Source organism: Neoarius graeffei, chromosome 6 (assembly GCF_027579695.1).
Source record: "Neoarius graeffei isolate fNeoGra1 chromosome 6, fNeoGra1.pri, whole genome shotgun sequence".
Taxonomy (NCBI): domain Eukaryota; kingdom Metazoa; phylum Chordata; class Actinopteri; order Siluriformes; family Ariidae; genus Neoarius; species Neoarius graeffei.
This window is the reverse complement of record NC_083574.1, coordinates 86,863,208-86,880,149: the sequence shown is the minus strand read 5'-3', so window position 1 is coordinate 86,880,149 and position 16,942 is coordinate 86,863,208. Positions and strand designations below refer to the sequence as shown.

At 41.4% G+C, this 16,942-nt stretch overlaps 1 protein-coding gene across 2 annotated transcripts in view; it reads right to left on the bottom strand.

Annotated features, from left to right (window-relative positions):
- Positions 1 to 16,942, bottom strand: part of ulk3 (unc-51 like kinase 3) — an 89,726-nt gene that overhangs the window by 49,164 nt on the left and 23,620 nt on the right. For both annotated transcript variants that reach the window (XM_060924160.1, XM_060924162.1), the window contains 4 exons: positions 12,896 to 13,016; positions 10,410 to 10,505; positions 5,639 to 5,782; positions 2,562 to 2,644 (listed from right to left, as the gene is read on the bottom strand). In XM_060924160.1, the coding sequence (XP_060780143.1) occupies positions 2,562 to 2,644; positions 5,639 to 5,782; positions 10,410 to 10,505; positions 12,896 to 13,016 (444 nt within the window). The remainder of the gene's footprint in view (positions 1 to 2,561; positions 2,645 to 5,638; positions 5,783 to 10,409; positions 10,506 to 12,895; positions 13,017 to 16,942) is intronic.

Sequence of the window (16,942 nt, the reverse complement as noted above, 5' to 3'; positions counted from 1 at the left end):
CAAAAGCCATCTTTCTCGACGTCTTTTTCTGAAATCCTGTGTTCGTTCACCCATTTTTTTATTAGTTCACGGGGAACCCTGGAGAAACTTTTATCAGTTTCACAGTTTGATCGATTCGAACAACCTAAAACAACGCAAGCGTAAGGCATTCTTCATGCGAGCAATGCACCTTCTCCGTACAAACGCTTCGTCAACTGAGCTTTGGTAGACCACCAGCTAAAGTTCTGAATAACTAATGAGGCGGACGTGACGTCACGTGAAACCCAGCAACACACACAAACATTTTATATATTTGGCCTATATATGAGTATTTTACTGGGAAATACACCACTCGTATTTTTCATCTGAGCTCCAGGCGGGACATGGAGAACCAAAACCATGACATAAATCTCTTTGTGTCACTCGTGAGGAAATCGCTGAATTGTTTTGATAAATTTAGGGACTTTTTGTTTGTGAATGTGTCGATATAATAAAAAGAAAATCACATGTTGGCTTGAAGATATGGAGTTTATCTTCTCGCGTTGAAAAACTCACATTTTTCATACGAAATCCATTGCGGATCTGAGCGACATATTTAAATAATATTGGCTGGCTTTTTTCGTGGTATATCAGATCTATTCTGTTCAGCTAGCATGATGTTGAACAAGTTGAAGACGAGTAGCTGAATGGAATATATCTGATATACTACAAAAAAAAAAGCCAGCCAATATTATTATTATTATTATTATTATTATAAATACTAGTGCTGTCAAAAATGTCGCGTTATTAACGCGTTAACTTGACTCAATTTTAACGGCGATAATTTTTTTTATCGCGAGATTAACGCTCTGTGACATGATGTAGGTTTTTCATAAGCTTTTGAAACTGCCAGGAACTTGCAACAGAGACAACCGATAGCAGCTAGACTGTAATGCCCCGCACAGCCAGAGTCCTCTGCCCTCCTCCCCCAAAGAACCAGCGCGGGCAGGGCGCGCTAGTAGAGATGGGATTTATGGCTCTTTGATGGGATCCGCATCTTTGTGATCCGTTCTTTGAAAAGAGCCGTTCAAAAGACTGGCTCATTTGGCTCTTTTTAAATATTTATTCAGTTTTAAGAAGACAGCGTCTAAAGAAGCCAGATCCCTCTGAACTGTAAACTCAATGCTATCCCAGAAATCCTTCCTGTAATATGCAAATTTGGCCGCCTCTGATTGGACAGCGCGACGCATCAACAGGCAGAAAGTGTAAAAGTACAAAATGTGTTAAGTGAGCTGAAACAGTAAAGATCAGATTCAATGCAATATTTATCAACGAACAACTTAAAGTTAATATAATAGTGTACTTTATATTATAATCAAGCATGTCAAGCCTACCATCACTGTGTAACCTATCTCTCTGAGTTGTAGACTAACTCAAACAGTAGATCATTTCACTCATGGTTCTCTTGCTAGTCCCGCGCCGGTGCTCGGCTTAGGTTTCACTTTGCAGTGGCTGTGTCAAGACGTGTTATGCTTTGCAATACAAAGCAAGCCCATTCACGTTTTTATGCTGATAAGAGAATTACAATGGTTTTTCATGTGACAAAAATGTGCGATTAAATTGTGATTAATCGCAAGTTAACTATGACAGTCGCGACATTAATCGCGATTAAATATTTTAATCGCTTGACAGCACTAATAAATACGCATTCCTTTCGGATGTTCAACGCGTCTTTCTCTTTCAAAATTCTCTCAAAATCGTCCATATTTAACAAAGCAAACCTGGCGGCCATGTTTGTTTACAAATATTCACAGTCGTTCACATGCTCGCATAGAAGTTTTACGTCTCGGACATGTGACATCATGGTGTCTTGACAACCATGCAATATCGTAAACCATATTCAACGCTGATTCTCCATTGGCTAGAGTGGCGTAATACACACAAGATAAGCGATACGGTGACAATATTACATGCTGTTGAACCAAATGAATGAAACCCGCTAGAAGGGAATAGAACAAGTGTTTTTATTCCGTCGAAAAAGCGTCCTGTATGTACAGTATAATAATTCCTGATATTTCACTCCGATGACGTCACTCCCAGTGTTTTCCTGCTGAATTGTCAAAATGACGAACCGGTTGAAATGATTAACTTGCGGGTTTTTTGTGTGTGTGGATGCGTCTGTATAATATAAAGAACATTACACGTTGGTGCAAAGATATGAAGTTTATCTTCTCATATTGGAAAGATCTGATGCATTCACTGCTCGAAAATAAACTTCACATCTTCGTACAACCGTGTAATATCCTCTACACACACACACACACAGATCGGAATAGCTATCTATCCAAATCATGTTCTAATCCTAAATATAAACAATCTGCATCGTCTCAGCGATGCACGCCACTACAAATATGCACCACTGAACTATCCACAGTGTGTCCAGCATCTGTTCTGCTTCACTATACTGAATTTCAACTCCTAAATCGACTCCGTGCCTTTCTCTGGGTTTAATTAAGGCGAGGATGGCACATGAGTCGAGCTCACAGCTGGGGTTTCTTGCTTCTCAAACCCCGTGTATAGCAGTGTAGATCTTTTAATCTCACCTCAATGGGTTTATCACTGCGGATTTTCTCTTCCAGTTCAGCGTAAGAACGAGAAGCAAATGGTGCGCGGCCGAATAACGCCTCTGAGGTAGAAAACACACACACACACGGATTAATGAGCAAGACACAATCTAGCTAGTTTGCATGATTACTCTATTTCACAAACTTAGACTCGGTATTCAGACACCTACCACTTCAAATAAAATACAAAACATTTCATTATTCATGATTATACCACTGTACTGTTCAATTCTCTATTCTGATTGGCCAGAAGGTGTGGCTTCATTTTCTATAACAGCAGCTCTGATCGTAGTTACGGCTACTGGTGGACACTCCAAATACACAGATTTCAAAAATGTGTCTAAGGCAGCGTTGTAGTCGAGTCACTAAACCTCGAGTCCGAGTCCAGTCTCGAGTCCCCAGTGTTCAAGTCCAAGTCATTAAAGGAGTACGCCACCCCCAGGTGAAATTGAGTCAGTCCCTGCAGTCCCTAGAGTTGGATGAATGAGCCAAAGCGTTTTGTAGCCGACCCAGCCATTGCCCTGACCTAGAAACGCCCCGGTTAGCTTTAGCTTAGCGTAGTCGCTGTAATCCGGCGTGTCCAGCTAGCATGTCGTTGCAAAAGTGAATCAAATAACTCAAGATTTTTTATAATTATTTCTCATGACCTGTACATTCACATCGAGTACACATATCAATGCAAATTAACACGAAGGGATTTACTAGACCAATTTATATATGGAACTATTTTCGGCCACAGCACAGGCAAAGCACCGCTGCAGGCGCAAAGACACCACGCAGCACCTGAAAACCCTCAACTTCCGTCAATACACCAGCGTGACTACTAAGTTCTCTGCTACTAGCAGTGTTACCAGATACCGCTGACGTTTTCCAGCCTAAAATATGTTCAAAACCCACCAAAATGCACTTGAAACCGCCCAACTGGACGGGAAACCGCCCAATCTGGCAACACTGGCTACTAGGCTGACACTGACAGGTGCTGCGTGGTGTCTTTGCGCCTGCAGCGGTGCTTTGCCTGTGCTGTGGCCGAAAATAGTTCCAGATATAAATTGGTCTAGTAAATCCCTTCGTGTTAATTTGCATTGATATGTGTACTCAATGTGAATGTACAGGTCATGAGAAATAATTATAAAAAATCTTGAGTTATTTGATTCACTTTTGCAACGACAATGCTAGCTGGACATGCCGGATTACAGCGACTACGCTAAGCTAAGCTAACCGGGACGTTTCCAGATCAGGGCAATGGCTGGGTCGGCTACAAAACGCTTTGGCTCACTCATCCAACTCTAGGGACTGCAGGGACTGACTCAATTTCACCTGGGGGTGGCGTACTCCTTTAAAGAAAATTTCGAGTCGAGTCCACTACTGATCCGAGAACAAGACTCCACCCGCACCATTTGACGGTGGCTTTTGCTGCCTTGATGTGAAAGCGTCTCTGCGACTGTATTGGACTAACGTTGCTGCTCGACCGCCCCATTTTAGTTAATAGGCTACAGATAAAAAGCTTGTTCATCGCTCAGCAAGCCCCGCCCACTATCAACAGAGCAATGAACATAGCGTGTCACTTCCTTCTCTGGGTGGAGTCTCGCCAAATGACAATTGAAGTTCGAGGTTGTCCCCGTCGTCTCCTCGATAGTTCTTCTACATATGGAACACATATTGTAGCAGTGCATTTTTTCCCACTGCACAAGAAGTCTGTATAAGCAAAGCGAACAATCCTAGGGGCTTCTCTCCAGGCGTTTTAGCGCCATTAACGTTAGTTTGTTCCTCAACATGACGTATGAACAGGTGAATGTGCATTCTCTTGCATGAAATTAGTATAAAAATTAATGTAGATATAAATATCTTATGCCAAATTATAAGGGCATGTTACAAAAAAATAAAGAAACTAGATAGAACTCGACGCCAGCGGCGTCGATGGGGATGCGTCCGCCTGGTAGACTACACGCCTTATTAAGTTGTGATTTGGGGATGGACATTTGACCTCACAGTAATCATGACCTGGTGAAATTACTTGTATTAGCCTTGGAGATATTGCGTTCACAAGGTTTTCGGACAGACATTTGACCTCACAGTGACCTTGACCTTAGACCTTTTGATCTCAAAATCTAATCAGTTCATGTTTGTCCCAAAGTGCACAAATGGTGTAAGTTTGGTGAAATTCCTTTCATTAGCCTTTGAGATATCACGTTCGCAAGGTTTCGGGACGGACGCACGCACGGACGGAAGGTTTCGGGACGGACAGACAGACGGACAACCCGAAAACATAATGCCTCCTGCACCTTACGGTGGCGGAGGCATAAAAATCAGAGTCCTTGTCTCCAATTTACGAGTCCGAGTCCAAGTCATCAGTGCTCAAGTCCAAGTCGAGTCACGAGTCCTTAAAATTATGGCACGAGTCCTGGACTCGAGTACTACAAGCCTGGTCTAAGGGTTGTCATGACGTTTTCTGTACGTTGAATTTTATTTAACATTTACAAAAGGAGTCTCCAGTTCCAGTGCTTTCCATACAATCAGAGGTAAGCTTTATGATTTCTCAGTAATATGACATTTGTCTTATTACCTAAAAACAAAGAAAAAAAAAAGAGAGGATGTTGAAGGAACGACTGTTTCGAGCTGTTATAATGTAAACGATAACAGGAACTAACACGTTCCATAACATGAAATGCAACTATAAATGGATAAAACGTCGGACGTGTTGTTCTTTAATGAATAGAATCGCTGTTATATTTTCAGGATGTGCTGTTATTGGAAAACAGTTAACTTAACACTACCCTTTCTGTGCATAATTTGCAATAGGAGATACGGCAGCATACAGAAAAAAGAAAGAAAAAAGAGAGACTCTTTCCATAAAAAGGCTCCGAGTCTTTCAGCAGAAATGTTTTCTGGATTTTTCCTGTTCTGCATGGTTGCTCTTCAGCAGCTTGACTAATCAGATCAGTCTGTATGCTTGATTGTGCTTTCTGTTGATACGCCCTGTCTAATTACACGAAAGTTTTCCATAGCTTTGCTATCCAGATCAAAAAAAAAAAAAAACATGCCTAAGGCTGTCTCACCGTACAGGATGACCCCTACGGACCAGAGGTCGACTCTGGCGTCGTACTGCCTCCGGCACACGATCTCCGGAGCCATGTAGAGAGGAGAACCTCTCAGAGAGCTCTGCTCGTCCCACGGAGACATGTACTGAGCGAAGCCGAAATCTACACACACACACACACACACACACACACACACACACACACACACAGGAGGTGAAAGAGAAAGTCATAAATAAGGACAAGGTTGAGTCAGGGTTGGTGCTTTGAGATCTGCTGATTAACCTTCATTTCATTTTGGAAATTCCAGGCCTCCATAATCCTCTGTGTAGTCACAATTTGGTGCACAAGTTTTAATTTTCTTTGGGTTTTCTGAAATCAATACAGGATCAAAATTATACAGACAGGGTCAAAAATTTACATACGCTTGCTTAGACTATTAATTCAGAGGTGCTGAAACTTCCAAAATGTCTTATCTTGCCAAGGCCGAGGTCTCTTAACTTCCTGTTAGAGATCATGATTGACTACAGCTGGTAGCTTCTGAGTGCCTTCATAAAAAGGGTTTGTTTACAGCACTCATTGGATTGACCAGCACACAGTAAAATGGGAGAGTCCAAGGAGCTCAGTGCAGATCTGAGAAAGAGGATCGCAGATGTACACAACTCCGGAATGTCTCTTGGAGCCGTTTCTAAACAACTGCAAATTCCAAGATCAGTTCAAACAATTGTATCCAAGTTATTGTGAGGTGTAGTCACTTTGCCAAGCCACTCTGCTTCAAGAAAACCCAAACTGTCACCCTCAGCTGAAAGGAAATTGGTTTGGATGGTCAGGAACAACCTAGGAACCACCATGGCACAGCCCTGCCATGAACTGGAAGCTGATGGATCACTGTCTACAGTTCAGATCACCATGGACTAAGAGGCTGCTATCCAAGAAATAACCCCCTGCTCCAAAATTGACACCTTCAAGCTTAACTAAAGTTTGAAGCTGACCACACGGACAAAGAAAAAGCCTTCTGGAGGATAGCTGTATGGTCAGATGAGACAAAGATTGAGCTGTTTGGTCACAATGACCACCATGTACAGAGGGACACTGTACCAGCTGGTGGTGGTGGTAGGATCATCATGCTCTGGGGCTGTTTTGCTGCCAGTGGAACTGGTTCATTGCACAAAGTGGATGGAATAATGAAGGAGGAGGACGACCTCAGAATTCTTCAGCATGAACCATCAGAAACTTGAACACGACTTGGGAGTTACAACAGGACAATGAACCCAAACACGCAGCAGAGCTGGTTGTGGAGGATAAAGCAGGCTAACATTAAGCTTAAAACAAGTCCTGACTTCAATCCTATTGAAAATATATGGACCGTGCTTATAAGTCGAGTCCATGACAAGAAAAAAATGTAATTGAACTCTACCAGTTCTACCATGAAGAGTCATGGAATATCCGAGCAGAATTCTGCCAGAAGCTTGTTCATGGGAAACAAAAATGTTTGGTCAAGGTGAATCTTGCGAAGAGACATTTTACCCAAATATTAGGTGTGCTGTATATATAATTTTGACCCTGTATTGATTTCAGAAAGCCCAAAGAAAATTAAAACTTGTGCACCAAATTCTAGTGTTTTTTTAATTAAAGCTGTATGCTGTACAATCATTCTGCCACAGAAAAAGAACAGTTCAGAGAAATTACTGAAAGCCCAAATATCGCCATGACATCCATATCCAAGATGACATTCATGTCACTGTGTAAACGTCTGACCACAACTGTACATGGTGCACTTGCAGTGTATATACGCTTTAAGAAGGTAACAAAGAAGCTTCTGAATAAGAAAGAAAGAAACCAATATAGTGTACTGAAACTATTCAGGCCAGTCCTAAATATTTGTACACTGTCCTGGGGCAGGTAGTTGAAATGGACCATGCTACAAACAGACAAAATACGTCACGGTCACTTAAAAAAAAAAAATCCATCACATTGACAGCAATGTCTTCTACTAAATACTCATCTCATCTCATTATCTCTAGCCGCTTTATCCTGTTCTACAGGGTCGCAGGCAAGCTGGAGCCTATCCCAGCTGACTATGGGCGAAAGGCGGGGTACACCCTGGACAAGTCGCCAGGTCATCACAGGGCTGACACATAGACACAGACAACCATTCACACTCACATTCACACCTACGGTCAATTTAGAGTCACCAGTTAACCTAACCTGCATGTCTTTGGACTGTGGGGGAAACCGGAGCACCCAGAGGAAACCCACGCGGACACCATGCAAACTCTGCACAGAAAGGCCCTCGCCGGCCACGGGGCTCGAACCCGGACCTTCTTGCTGCGGGGCGACAGCACTAACCACTACACCACCGTGCTGCCCCTACTAAATACTATACTACAATAAAGGGTAAGCTGTTATTGGTTGGAACGTTCTAAAATATACCTAAAATAGTCTTAAACTATATTTTAAAGACATAATTCCTTTATCATTAATTAATTAATTAAATCAATCATAACTGTTTCATTAATTACACAGTCACCATCGCTGAAAGAAAGTCATGACTGAAGATTTATCTATCTATCAGTACATCATAACAGCTTTATCCTGGTCTCATGTTGCTCTGGCTTAATAATAATAACAACAACAACAACAACAATAATAATAAACAATAATTACTTATATAGTGCATTTGATATATTATCAAATGTGCTTAAAATATCGTACGTAAACAGAATAAAAGAATCCAAATATAAATTAAGTTATATCCTAAAGATAATATAAAAGCCATAAATATATCTCATACATAAAAAAAATTCTGAAAAATACCAATTATTAAAAGCTAAATTAAAATAAATGTGTTTTAAGTAAAGACTTAAAGCTTGATAAATTATCAGCATCTCTAATTAACTTTGGCAGCGTACTCCAACTCTTTGGAACACGATACCAAAAATTACGTTTTGATCTGTTTATATATTATTACGTTACAGGCAGGCGGCACGGTGGTGTAGTAGTTAGCGCTGTCGCCTCACAGCAAGAAGGTCCTGGGTTCGAGCCCCGTGGCCGGCGAGGGCCTTTCTGTGCGGAGTTTGCATGTTCTCCCCGTGTCCGCGTGGGTTTCCTCCGGGTGCAACGGTTTCCCCCACAGTCCAAAGACATGCAGGTTAGGTTAACTGGTGACTCTAAATTGACCGTAGGTGTGAATGTGAGTGTGAATGGTTGTCTGTGTCTATGTGTCAGCCCTGTGATGACCTGGCGACTTGTCCAGGGTGTACCCCGCCTTTCGCCCGTAGTCAGCTGGGATAGGCTCCAGCTTGCCTGCGACCCTGTAGAAGGATAAAGCAGCTAGAGATAATGAGATGAGATGAGACGTTACAGGCATTTAGCAGACGCTCTTATACAGAATGACATACAACAAGACCCTGACACACCCCACCCAGGAGCAGTACAGAGTTGCTCAAGGGCAATTCATCCACTCCTGCTGTTCCAGGGACTCAAACCAGCAACCTTTTAGTCCCAAAGCTACATCTCTAATCTCTGGGCCATGGCTTCCCCTAAAATCTCATTCAAATTCCAATCATCCTTACAGCTAGACTGCCTTTCAGATTTTTTAAGTGTAGGTCATAAAATAAATTTTTCCGACACCTAATTATTTTTGTTTAGTGGACCGAAAGTTACTGAATTTGAATCACAGACTTCCAATTTTATTATTATTTTTTTAAATAGAACAATTAATGAATTTATTTCCATGTGGCCCTAAATTCTCCGCTATTTTTTCCTGCTTCACCATGACCCAATACAAGATACTACGTCATGCATCATGTGGTAGGCTTTCCCCCGTTCGCGCAAGGCATCGTGGGATACAAATTTGAAACAGGAGAGAACAAATGTTGACAGGCAAAACAAACCTCGCCTGGTAGCACTTATGATGAATATGAAGGAAGATATCGCGAAAAAAACGATTTTGACCTTTTTGGTGACCTCTGCTGCTCTCGGCCAATCAGAACACATCGTACTGTGCGATTGTTACACTCTTACATTCTTACAGCACGATGACATAGTGGCTACCGCCTCGATATGAGGCAGTAGCTTCAAAAACCTTGACCTTGACTGGATGACCCTTAAAATTTTGGAGGTTCTATTTGAGACCAATGCCCATATATCCTGAAAGTTTCATGAAGATTGGTCCAGCCGTTTTCCTGTAACATCATTAACCAAAAAAGCCAAAGAAACCCAACCGAAAACAATACTTCGCCCCCTGGTGGACTCCGTCCCGGGTGAGAGAAAAATGGAGGATGCGAGTGTGCGAATGAAACGTGAAAGACCGACGACAGTAACGGAAAGCAAGCGAGAAGAAAAGACGTTATGTTATATACGAAGGAAAGGAAACGCAGGAGCGGACTAATAAATATCGGCGCTCAGCGAGCACCTCGGTGTGATCAGCTGTTCGTTTAGCGACAGAATGATGGAACTGTCAGTGCACGCTCAAAGGGAAACCTGCGCGCACACACGGACTTCCTCTGTCTGCTTGACTGCGCGAAGCGAGCGATTTCATGCACATTATTTGCTTTAATCCCCTCAAATTAAATAACTTCCCAGCCACAGTGATATTTTGTGAGATATTACAGAAATAAACATATATCACAATGACCACATTTCAGAGGGAACTAAATTTCACCGATTTTATGAAATCGAAAGGCCGTCTAGCTTTAATATTAAGTCTTCCTGATAACATGGAAATTATTTATTAATCAGTCTGCGACCTGATTTTCACTTCCTGCTTGTCATCTCATGTCCTGTGTACCTGCTAGTTTCAGCACGTTGCCACTCAGCAGGATGTTCTGTGGCTTCAGGTCCAGATGAGAGATGTTCTTCTCATGGAGGAACTTCAGAGCACAGGCTAGATATGCAGTTAAAAAAAAAAAAAAAAAAAACTTACATTATTCATGAGCTTAAGGCCCGGTCCCACTGGCCGATGGACACAAAACGTATGCAAAAAGGACACAGCGGACAAGCAAAATTTCGGGGGTGGCTCTATCCGTTTTCATCCGCTCCAGAAATGGACAAAATTGGCGAAAATTTGCGAAAACAGAACGGAAAAGAACGGACGTGGGTAGTATATAGCGGGGATGTTAAACACATGTTCATAGGAAGCCTAGCGGATGAAAGCGGATGGAAGTGAATGACAGCTCCGAAGGGGTTACCGGTGATAACTGAGAAGCGGACGCATAGCAGAAAGAGCGGATGCATAGCGGATGAAGGGGATGCATCACGTACGCCTAACGGAAACAAAGGGGATGTTGCGCGGATGTATATCGGATGCAGACCGTTCACTGCGCATGCGGGGGGTATGAATTACGTCTGCTCCGCGGATATAAAGGGATGCAGCACGCACGCCGTTAGCATAAAGCGGAAAGACGTGCTGGCGGCTACATCGATACATCTCTACTGAGATCCAGATGATTTTCTCCCCCTTTTTATACAAAATATCGATTGTCCGCTAGGTGTCCTTCTACATACTCTAGACATACTCCAGACATCCTAAATATACGAGATACATCCCAGATATAAACGCTTTGTCCGTTTTGAATACTTTATATACGAGATGCATACGCTTACATCCTTTCTATTTCCGTGCTACTAACAATGAATAGACGTTTCATGTACCTTATTTTTCCTCCCTCTTTCCGTTTTCAGCTGCAGCGGATGTGAGTTGCGAGGATGCCCAGAGGATGCAGAGAGGATACAGCAGACGTTTAACGGATGATGATGGACATAGAACGTTTGTTGCTCGTATATGTCGCGGATTTACATCGTACACGGCGGAAAGTTCATCCGTTCTAAAAGTTTTGTGCAGCTCAAAACTTTTTGCGCGGATGAAATCACAGTGGACGGATGCTCAATGGATAGAGCGTATGAAGCACGTATGCAATGAGTACACAACGGATGCATAGCGTTTTCCAACGGATGGCAAAGATTTTTTTACGTTTTACATCCTCTTTGCATCCGTAAGTGCAGTGGGACCGGGCCTTTAGGTCTCAGTGTAGTGAGTAAAGGTGCTTGTTCAGGTTAGTGTCATGACTGACCAGAACAGCAGCACCATCTGCTGGACAAAACCTCTGGGATTAACTGAGCTTTAAAGGAGAACTGAAGGCAAATTTTTTATTATCAAAATTCTATTTATCTCATTTTATTAAATATAGGAACGCATTTTTGATCGCTATTTTGTCGCTGCTATAGCAAGTTACGAGTGTTTGAAATATGCTCTGTAATACATCAGTCCATATGTCAAAGCAATTGCCGTAAACGAGATTCGTTGAGACCAGAACTGTGCGAGACATCGTAGGACGGAAGTAAAACGTACAGCGGAAATCAAAGTGACCGACATCTGCCGACGTTCCCTGGGTCCGAAATCGCTCACTCGTTCACTACTCCCTATATAGGGAATTACTATATAGAGGACTATATATTGAGCTCATTGGTAAAATGAATAAACGCTTTCGGACACTACTCCGTCGCGCCGGTATTTACGTCATTACTGTCGCACGATTAAAACGTGCCGGATCAGTCGGCTGGTGGGTTTTCAAAATAATAAATACATGCATGTGTTTTGTAATAAATCCATATTATACTGAGCGCATTTCCTACATTAATCAATACAAAGTCCCTGCATCTTTCAGTTCTTTTAAATCAAGGCTGAATCCTTTGTTTCTTCTTTGCCGCTGCCTTTTATTAAATCAAATTTGAGACTTTTAATTTTGATTTATATACAGCATCCCCACTGTATAGCGCCCTATATAGTGAGTAGGGAGCGATTTCGGACATAGGGTTTGTCAAAAGACGCGCGCGCCATCTTTCGAATGTTGATGTAATCAAGCCGGAAGTTTTGTTTGTTTTGATAGCAATCAGGAAAGTTTGAAAAAAGTAGCCAGTAGTTGTCATTTAAACTCGTTTTTGTGCAATATTTCGTTTGGAAAACAGTTTTCAAAATGGCAGCACTGACACCTGGCTGACACGTCACATTTCGAAGTCTCGCACAAGTCTCGTGAAGATCGCGCGGATAAGCGACGCCTGCCGTGGACCGAACGAACTAAATTCAACATGGCTAAAAACCGAATAGGCCGATAAGTATCATATTTAATTGCGATTAGTTGCCAATATGAGTCACGATATAAGGTTACTAAAACCGAAAACGTAATTGAATAACACGTTAATTAAGAAATAAAGCAAGTTTAAAAATGACTTCAGTTCCCCTTTAATTTCGAGTGCTGGTGTACAGGCTCGTCTCACCTATCTGCTGCAGGAAGAGACGTGCCACTCGCTCGGGGAGAATCCGCCGGCTCCGGATGAAGCGTGACAGATCTCCGCCAGAGCACCACTCCAGAATGAGGTAGATATTCTCACTGTCCCACTGCAACACACACACACACATACAACTTTTACATACATAGTTTATACTATATATGTGATTTTCACTGTGGCATGGGTGTTGGTTTGAGCCAGATGGACTGGTTTGAGTATTTCCGAAACTGCTGATCTCCTGGGGTTTTCACACACAAACAACAGTCTGTAGAGTTTACACAGACAGAATGGTGCGAAAAACAAAAAACATCGAGTGAGTGCGTGAGGGACAATTCTGTGGGTGGAAATAAACACCTTGTTGATAAGAGAGGGTCAGAGGAAAATGGACAGATTGGTTTGATCTTTTTTGCCAGGAAGGAAGGATATAGTAACTCATAGCAACGCTTTACAACCATGGTGAGCAGAAAAGCATCTCAGCATGCAACAGAAAGCAGAAGACCATATTGGGTTCCACTCCTGCAGCCAAGAACAGGGATCTTAGAATCAACAACAAGTTCCTGCTAAAGTGTGAAATGATAGCATTTGTAAAAAATAATAATAATAATTTTTGAAAAATAAAATTAAAAAAAGACACGTTCTTACCATCAAATACTTTCATTCCATATTTTGTTGCTTTTTTATTTTTGGGGGTTTTGTTTTCGAGTAGTTTTTATTTCATCCTCGGTTGGTTCAGCAACACGCGCCGCCATTTTGTTTTTCTCTACTCGCGGTATATGAGCTGATATCCTCTTAGTAGAATAACCAATCAGAGCATGCAACCGCTCATATCCAGTGAATGTGGATAGAATAATAATTGATATACAAGGGTAATGTGCATTTTATATATATATATATATATATAAATATATATATATATATATATATATATATATATATATATATATATATATATATATACACACACATACATACAGTGGTGCTTGAAAGTTTATGAACCCTTTAGAATGTTCTATATTTCTGCATAAATATGACCTAAAACATCATCAGATTTTCACACAAGTCCTAAAAGTAGATAAAGAGAACCCAGTTAAACAAATGAGACAAAAATATCATACTTGGTCATTTATTTATTGAGAAAAATGATCCAATATTACATATCTGTGAGTGGCAAAAGTATGTGAACCTTTGCTTTCAGTATCTGGTGTGACCCCCTTGTGCAGCAATAACTGCAACTAAACGTTTCCAGTAACTGTTGATCAGTCCTGCACACCGGCTTGGAGGAATTTTAGCCCATTCCTCCGTACAGAACAGCTTCAACTCTGGGATGTTGGTGGGTTTCCTCACATGAACTGCTCACTTCAGGTCCTTCCACAACATTTCGACTGGATTAAGGTCAGGACTTTGACTTGGCCATTCCAAAACATTAACTTTATTCTTCTTTAACCATTCTTTGGTAGAACGACTTGTGTGCTTAGGGTCGCTGTCTTGCTGCATGACCCACCTTCTCTTGAGATTCAGTTCATGGACAGATGTCCTGACATTTTCCTTTAGAATTCGCTGATATAATTAAGAATTAATTGATCCATCAATGATGGCAAGCCGTCCTGGCCCAGATGCAGCCAAACAGGCCCAAACCATGATACTACCACCACCATGTTTCACAGATGGATAAGGTTCTTATGCTGGAATGCAGTGTTTTCCTTTCTCCAAACATAACACTTCTCATTTAAACCAAAAAGTTCTATTTTGGTCTCATCCGTTCACAAAACATTTTTCCAATAGCCTTCTGGCTTGTCCACATGATCTTTAGCAAACTGCAGATGATCAGCAGTGTTCTTTTTGGAGAGCAGTGGCTTTCTCCTTGCAACCCTGTCATGCACACCATTGTTGTTCAGTGTTCTGCTGATGGTGGACTCATGAACATTAACATTAGACAATGTGAGAGAGGCCTTCAGTTGCATAGAAGTTACCCTGGGGTCCTTTGTGACCTTGCCAACTATTACACGCCTTGCTCTTGGAGTGATCTTTGTTGGTCGACCACTCCTGGGGAGGGTAACAATGGTCTTGAATTTCCTCCATTTGTATACAGTCTGTCTGCCTGTGGATTGGTGGAGTCCAAACTCTTTAGAGATGGTTTTATAACCTTTTCCAGCCTGATGAGCATCAACAATGCTTTTTCTGAGGTCTTCAGAAATCTCCTTTGTTCGTGTCATGATACACTTCCACAAATGTGTTGTGAAGCTCAGACTTTGATAGATCCCTGTTCTTTAAATAAAACAGGGTGCCCACTCACAACTCATTGTCATCCCATTGACTGAAAATACCTGACTCTAATTTCACCTTCAAATTAACTGCTAATCCTAGAGGTTCACATACTTTTGCCACTCACAGATATGTAATATTGGATCATTTTCCTCAATAAATAAATGACCAAGTATAATATTTTTGTCTCATTTGTTTAACTGGGTTCTCTTTATCTACTTTTAGGACTTGTGTGAAAATCTGATGATGTTTTAGGTCATATTTATGCAGAAATATAGAAAATTCTAAAGGGTTCACAAACTTTCAAGCACCACTGTGTGTGTGTGTGTGTGTGTGTGTGTGTGTATATATATACACACACACACACACACTAGTGCATCTCAAAAAAATAAGAATACCACGAAAAAGTTCCTTTTTTTCATAATTTAATTCAAAAAGGTAAACTTTCATATATTCTATATTCATTACATGTAAAGTGAAATATTTAAAGCCTTTTTTGTTTTAATTTTGATGATTATGGCTTATAGCTCATGAAAATCAGAAATCCAGTATCTGAAATTATTAGAATATTCCCTAAGATCAATCAAAAAAAGGATTTACAATACAGAAATGTCCAACTTCTGAAAAGTATATTCATTTATACACTCAATACTTGGTTGGGGCTCCTTTACCATGAATTACTGTATCAATGCGGTGTGGCATGGAGGTGATCAGCCTGTGGCACTGCTGAGGTGTTATTGAAGCCCAGGTTGCTTTGATAGTGGCCTTCAGCATATCTGTATTTTTGGGTCAGGTGTTTCTCATCTTCCTCTTGACAATACCACATAGATTCTCTATGGGGTTCAGGTCAAGCAAGTTGGCTGGCCAATCAAACACAGTAATATCATGGTCAGCAAACCATTTGGTAGTAGTTTTGGCACTGTGGGTAGGTGCTAAGTCCTGCTGGAAAAGGAAATCAGCATCTCCAAAAAGCTCATCAGCAGATGGAAGCATGAAGTGCTCTAAAATCTCCTGGTAGATGGCTGTGTTGACTTTGGACTTGAGAAAATACAGTGGACCAACAACCAGCAGATGACATGGCACCCCAAATCATCACAGACTGTGGAAACTTCATACTGGGCTTCAAACACCTTGGATTCTGTGCCTCTCCACTCTTCCTCCAGACTCTAGAACCGTGATTTCCAAATTAAATGCAAAATGTACTTTCATCTGAAAAGAGGACTTTGGACCACTGAGCAACAGTCCATTTCTTTCTCTCCTTAGCCCAGATAAGACACTTCTGACATTGTCTCTGGCTCAGGAGTAGCTTGATATTAGGAATGCGAAAGTTGTATGCCCTTTCTTGAAGATGTCTGTTCGTGATGGGTCTTGATACACCGACACCAGCCTCAGTCCACTCCTTGCGAAGCTCTTCCAAGTTCTTGAATCAACTTTTCTTGACAATCCTCTCAAGACTGCAGCCATCCCTGTTGCTTGTGCACCTTTTCCAGCCACCCTTTTCAGCAATGACCTTTTGTGGCTTACCCTCCTTGTGGAGGGCATCAGTGATCATCTTCTGGACAACAGTCAAGTCAGCAGTCTTCCCCATGATTGTGGTTGTGTGTACTGAACTAAACCGAGAGATACACTGTGTTCATACTGTTTTACTCAAACTTGAAATGAAATATTCTGATATTTTGAGATGGGTTTTTTTTTAATGTTTTTGTACTGTATGCCATACTGATTAAAATCAAAATAGAAAAATGCTTGAAACATTTTAGTTTATGTGTAATG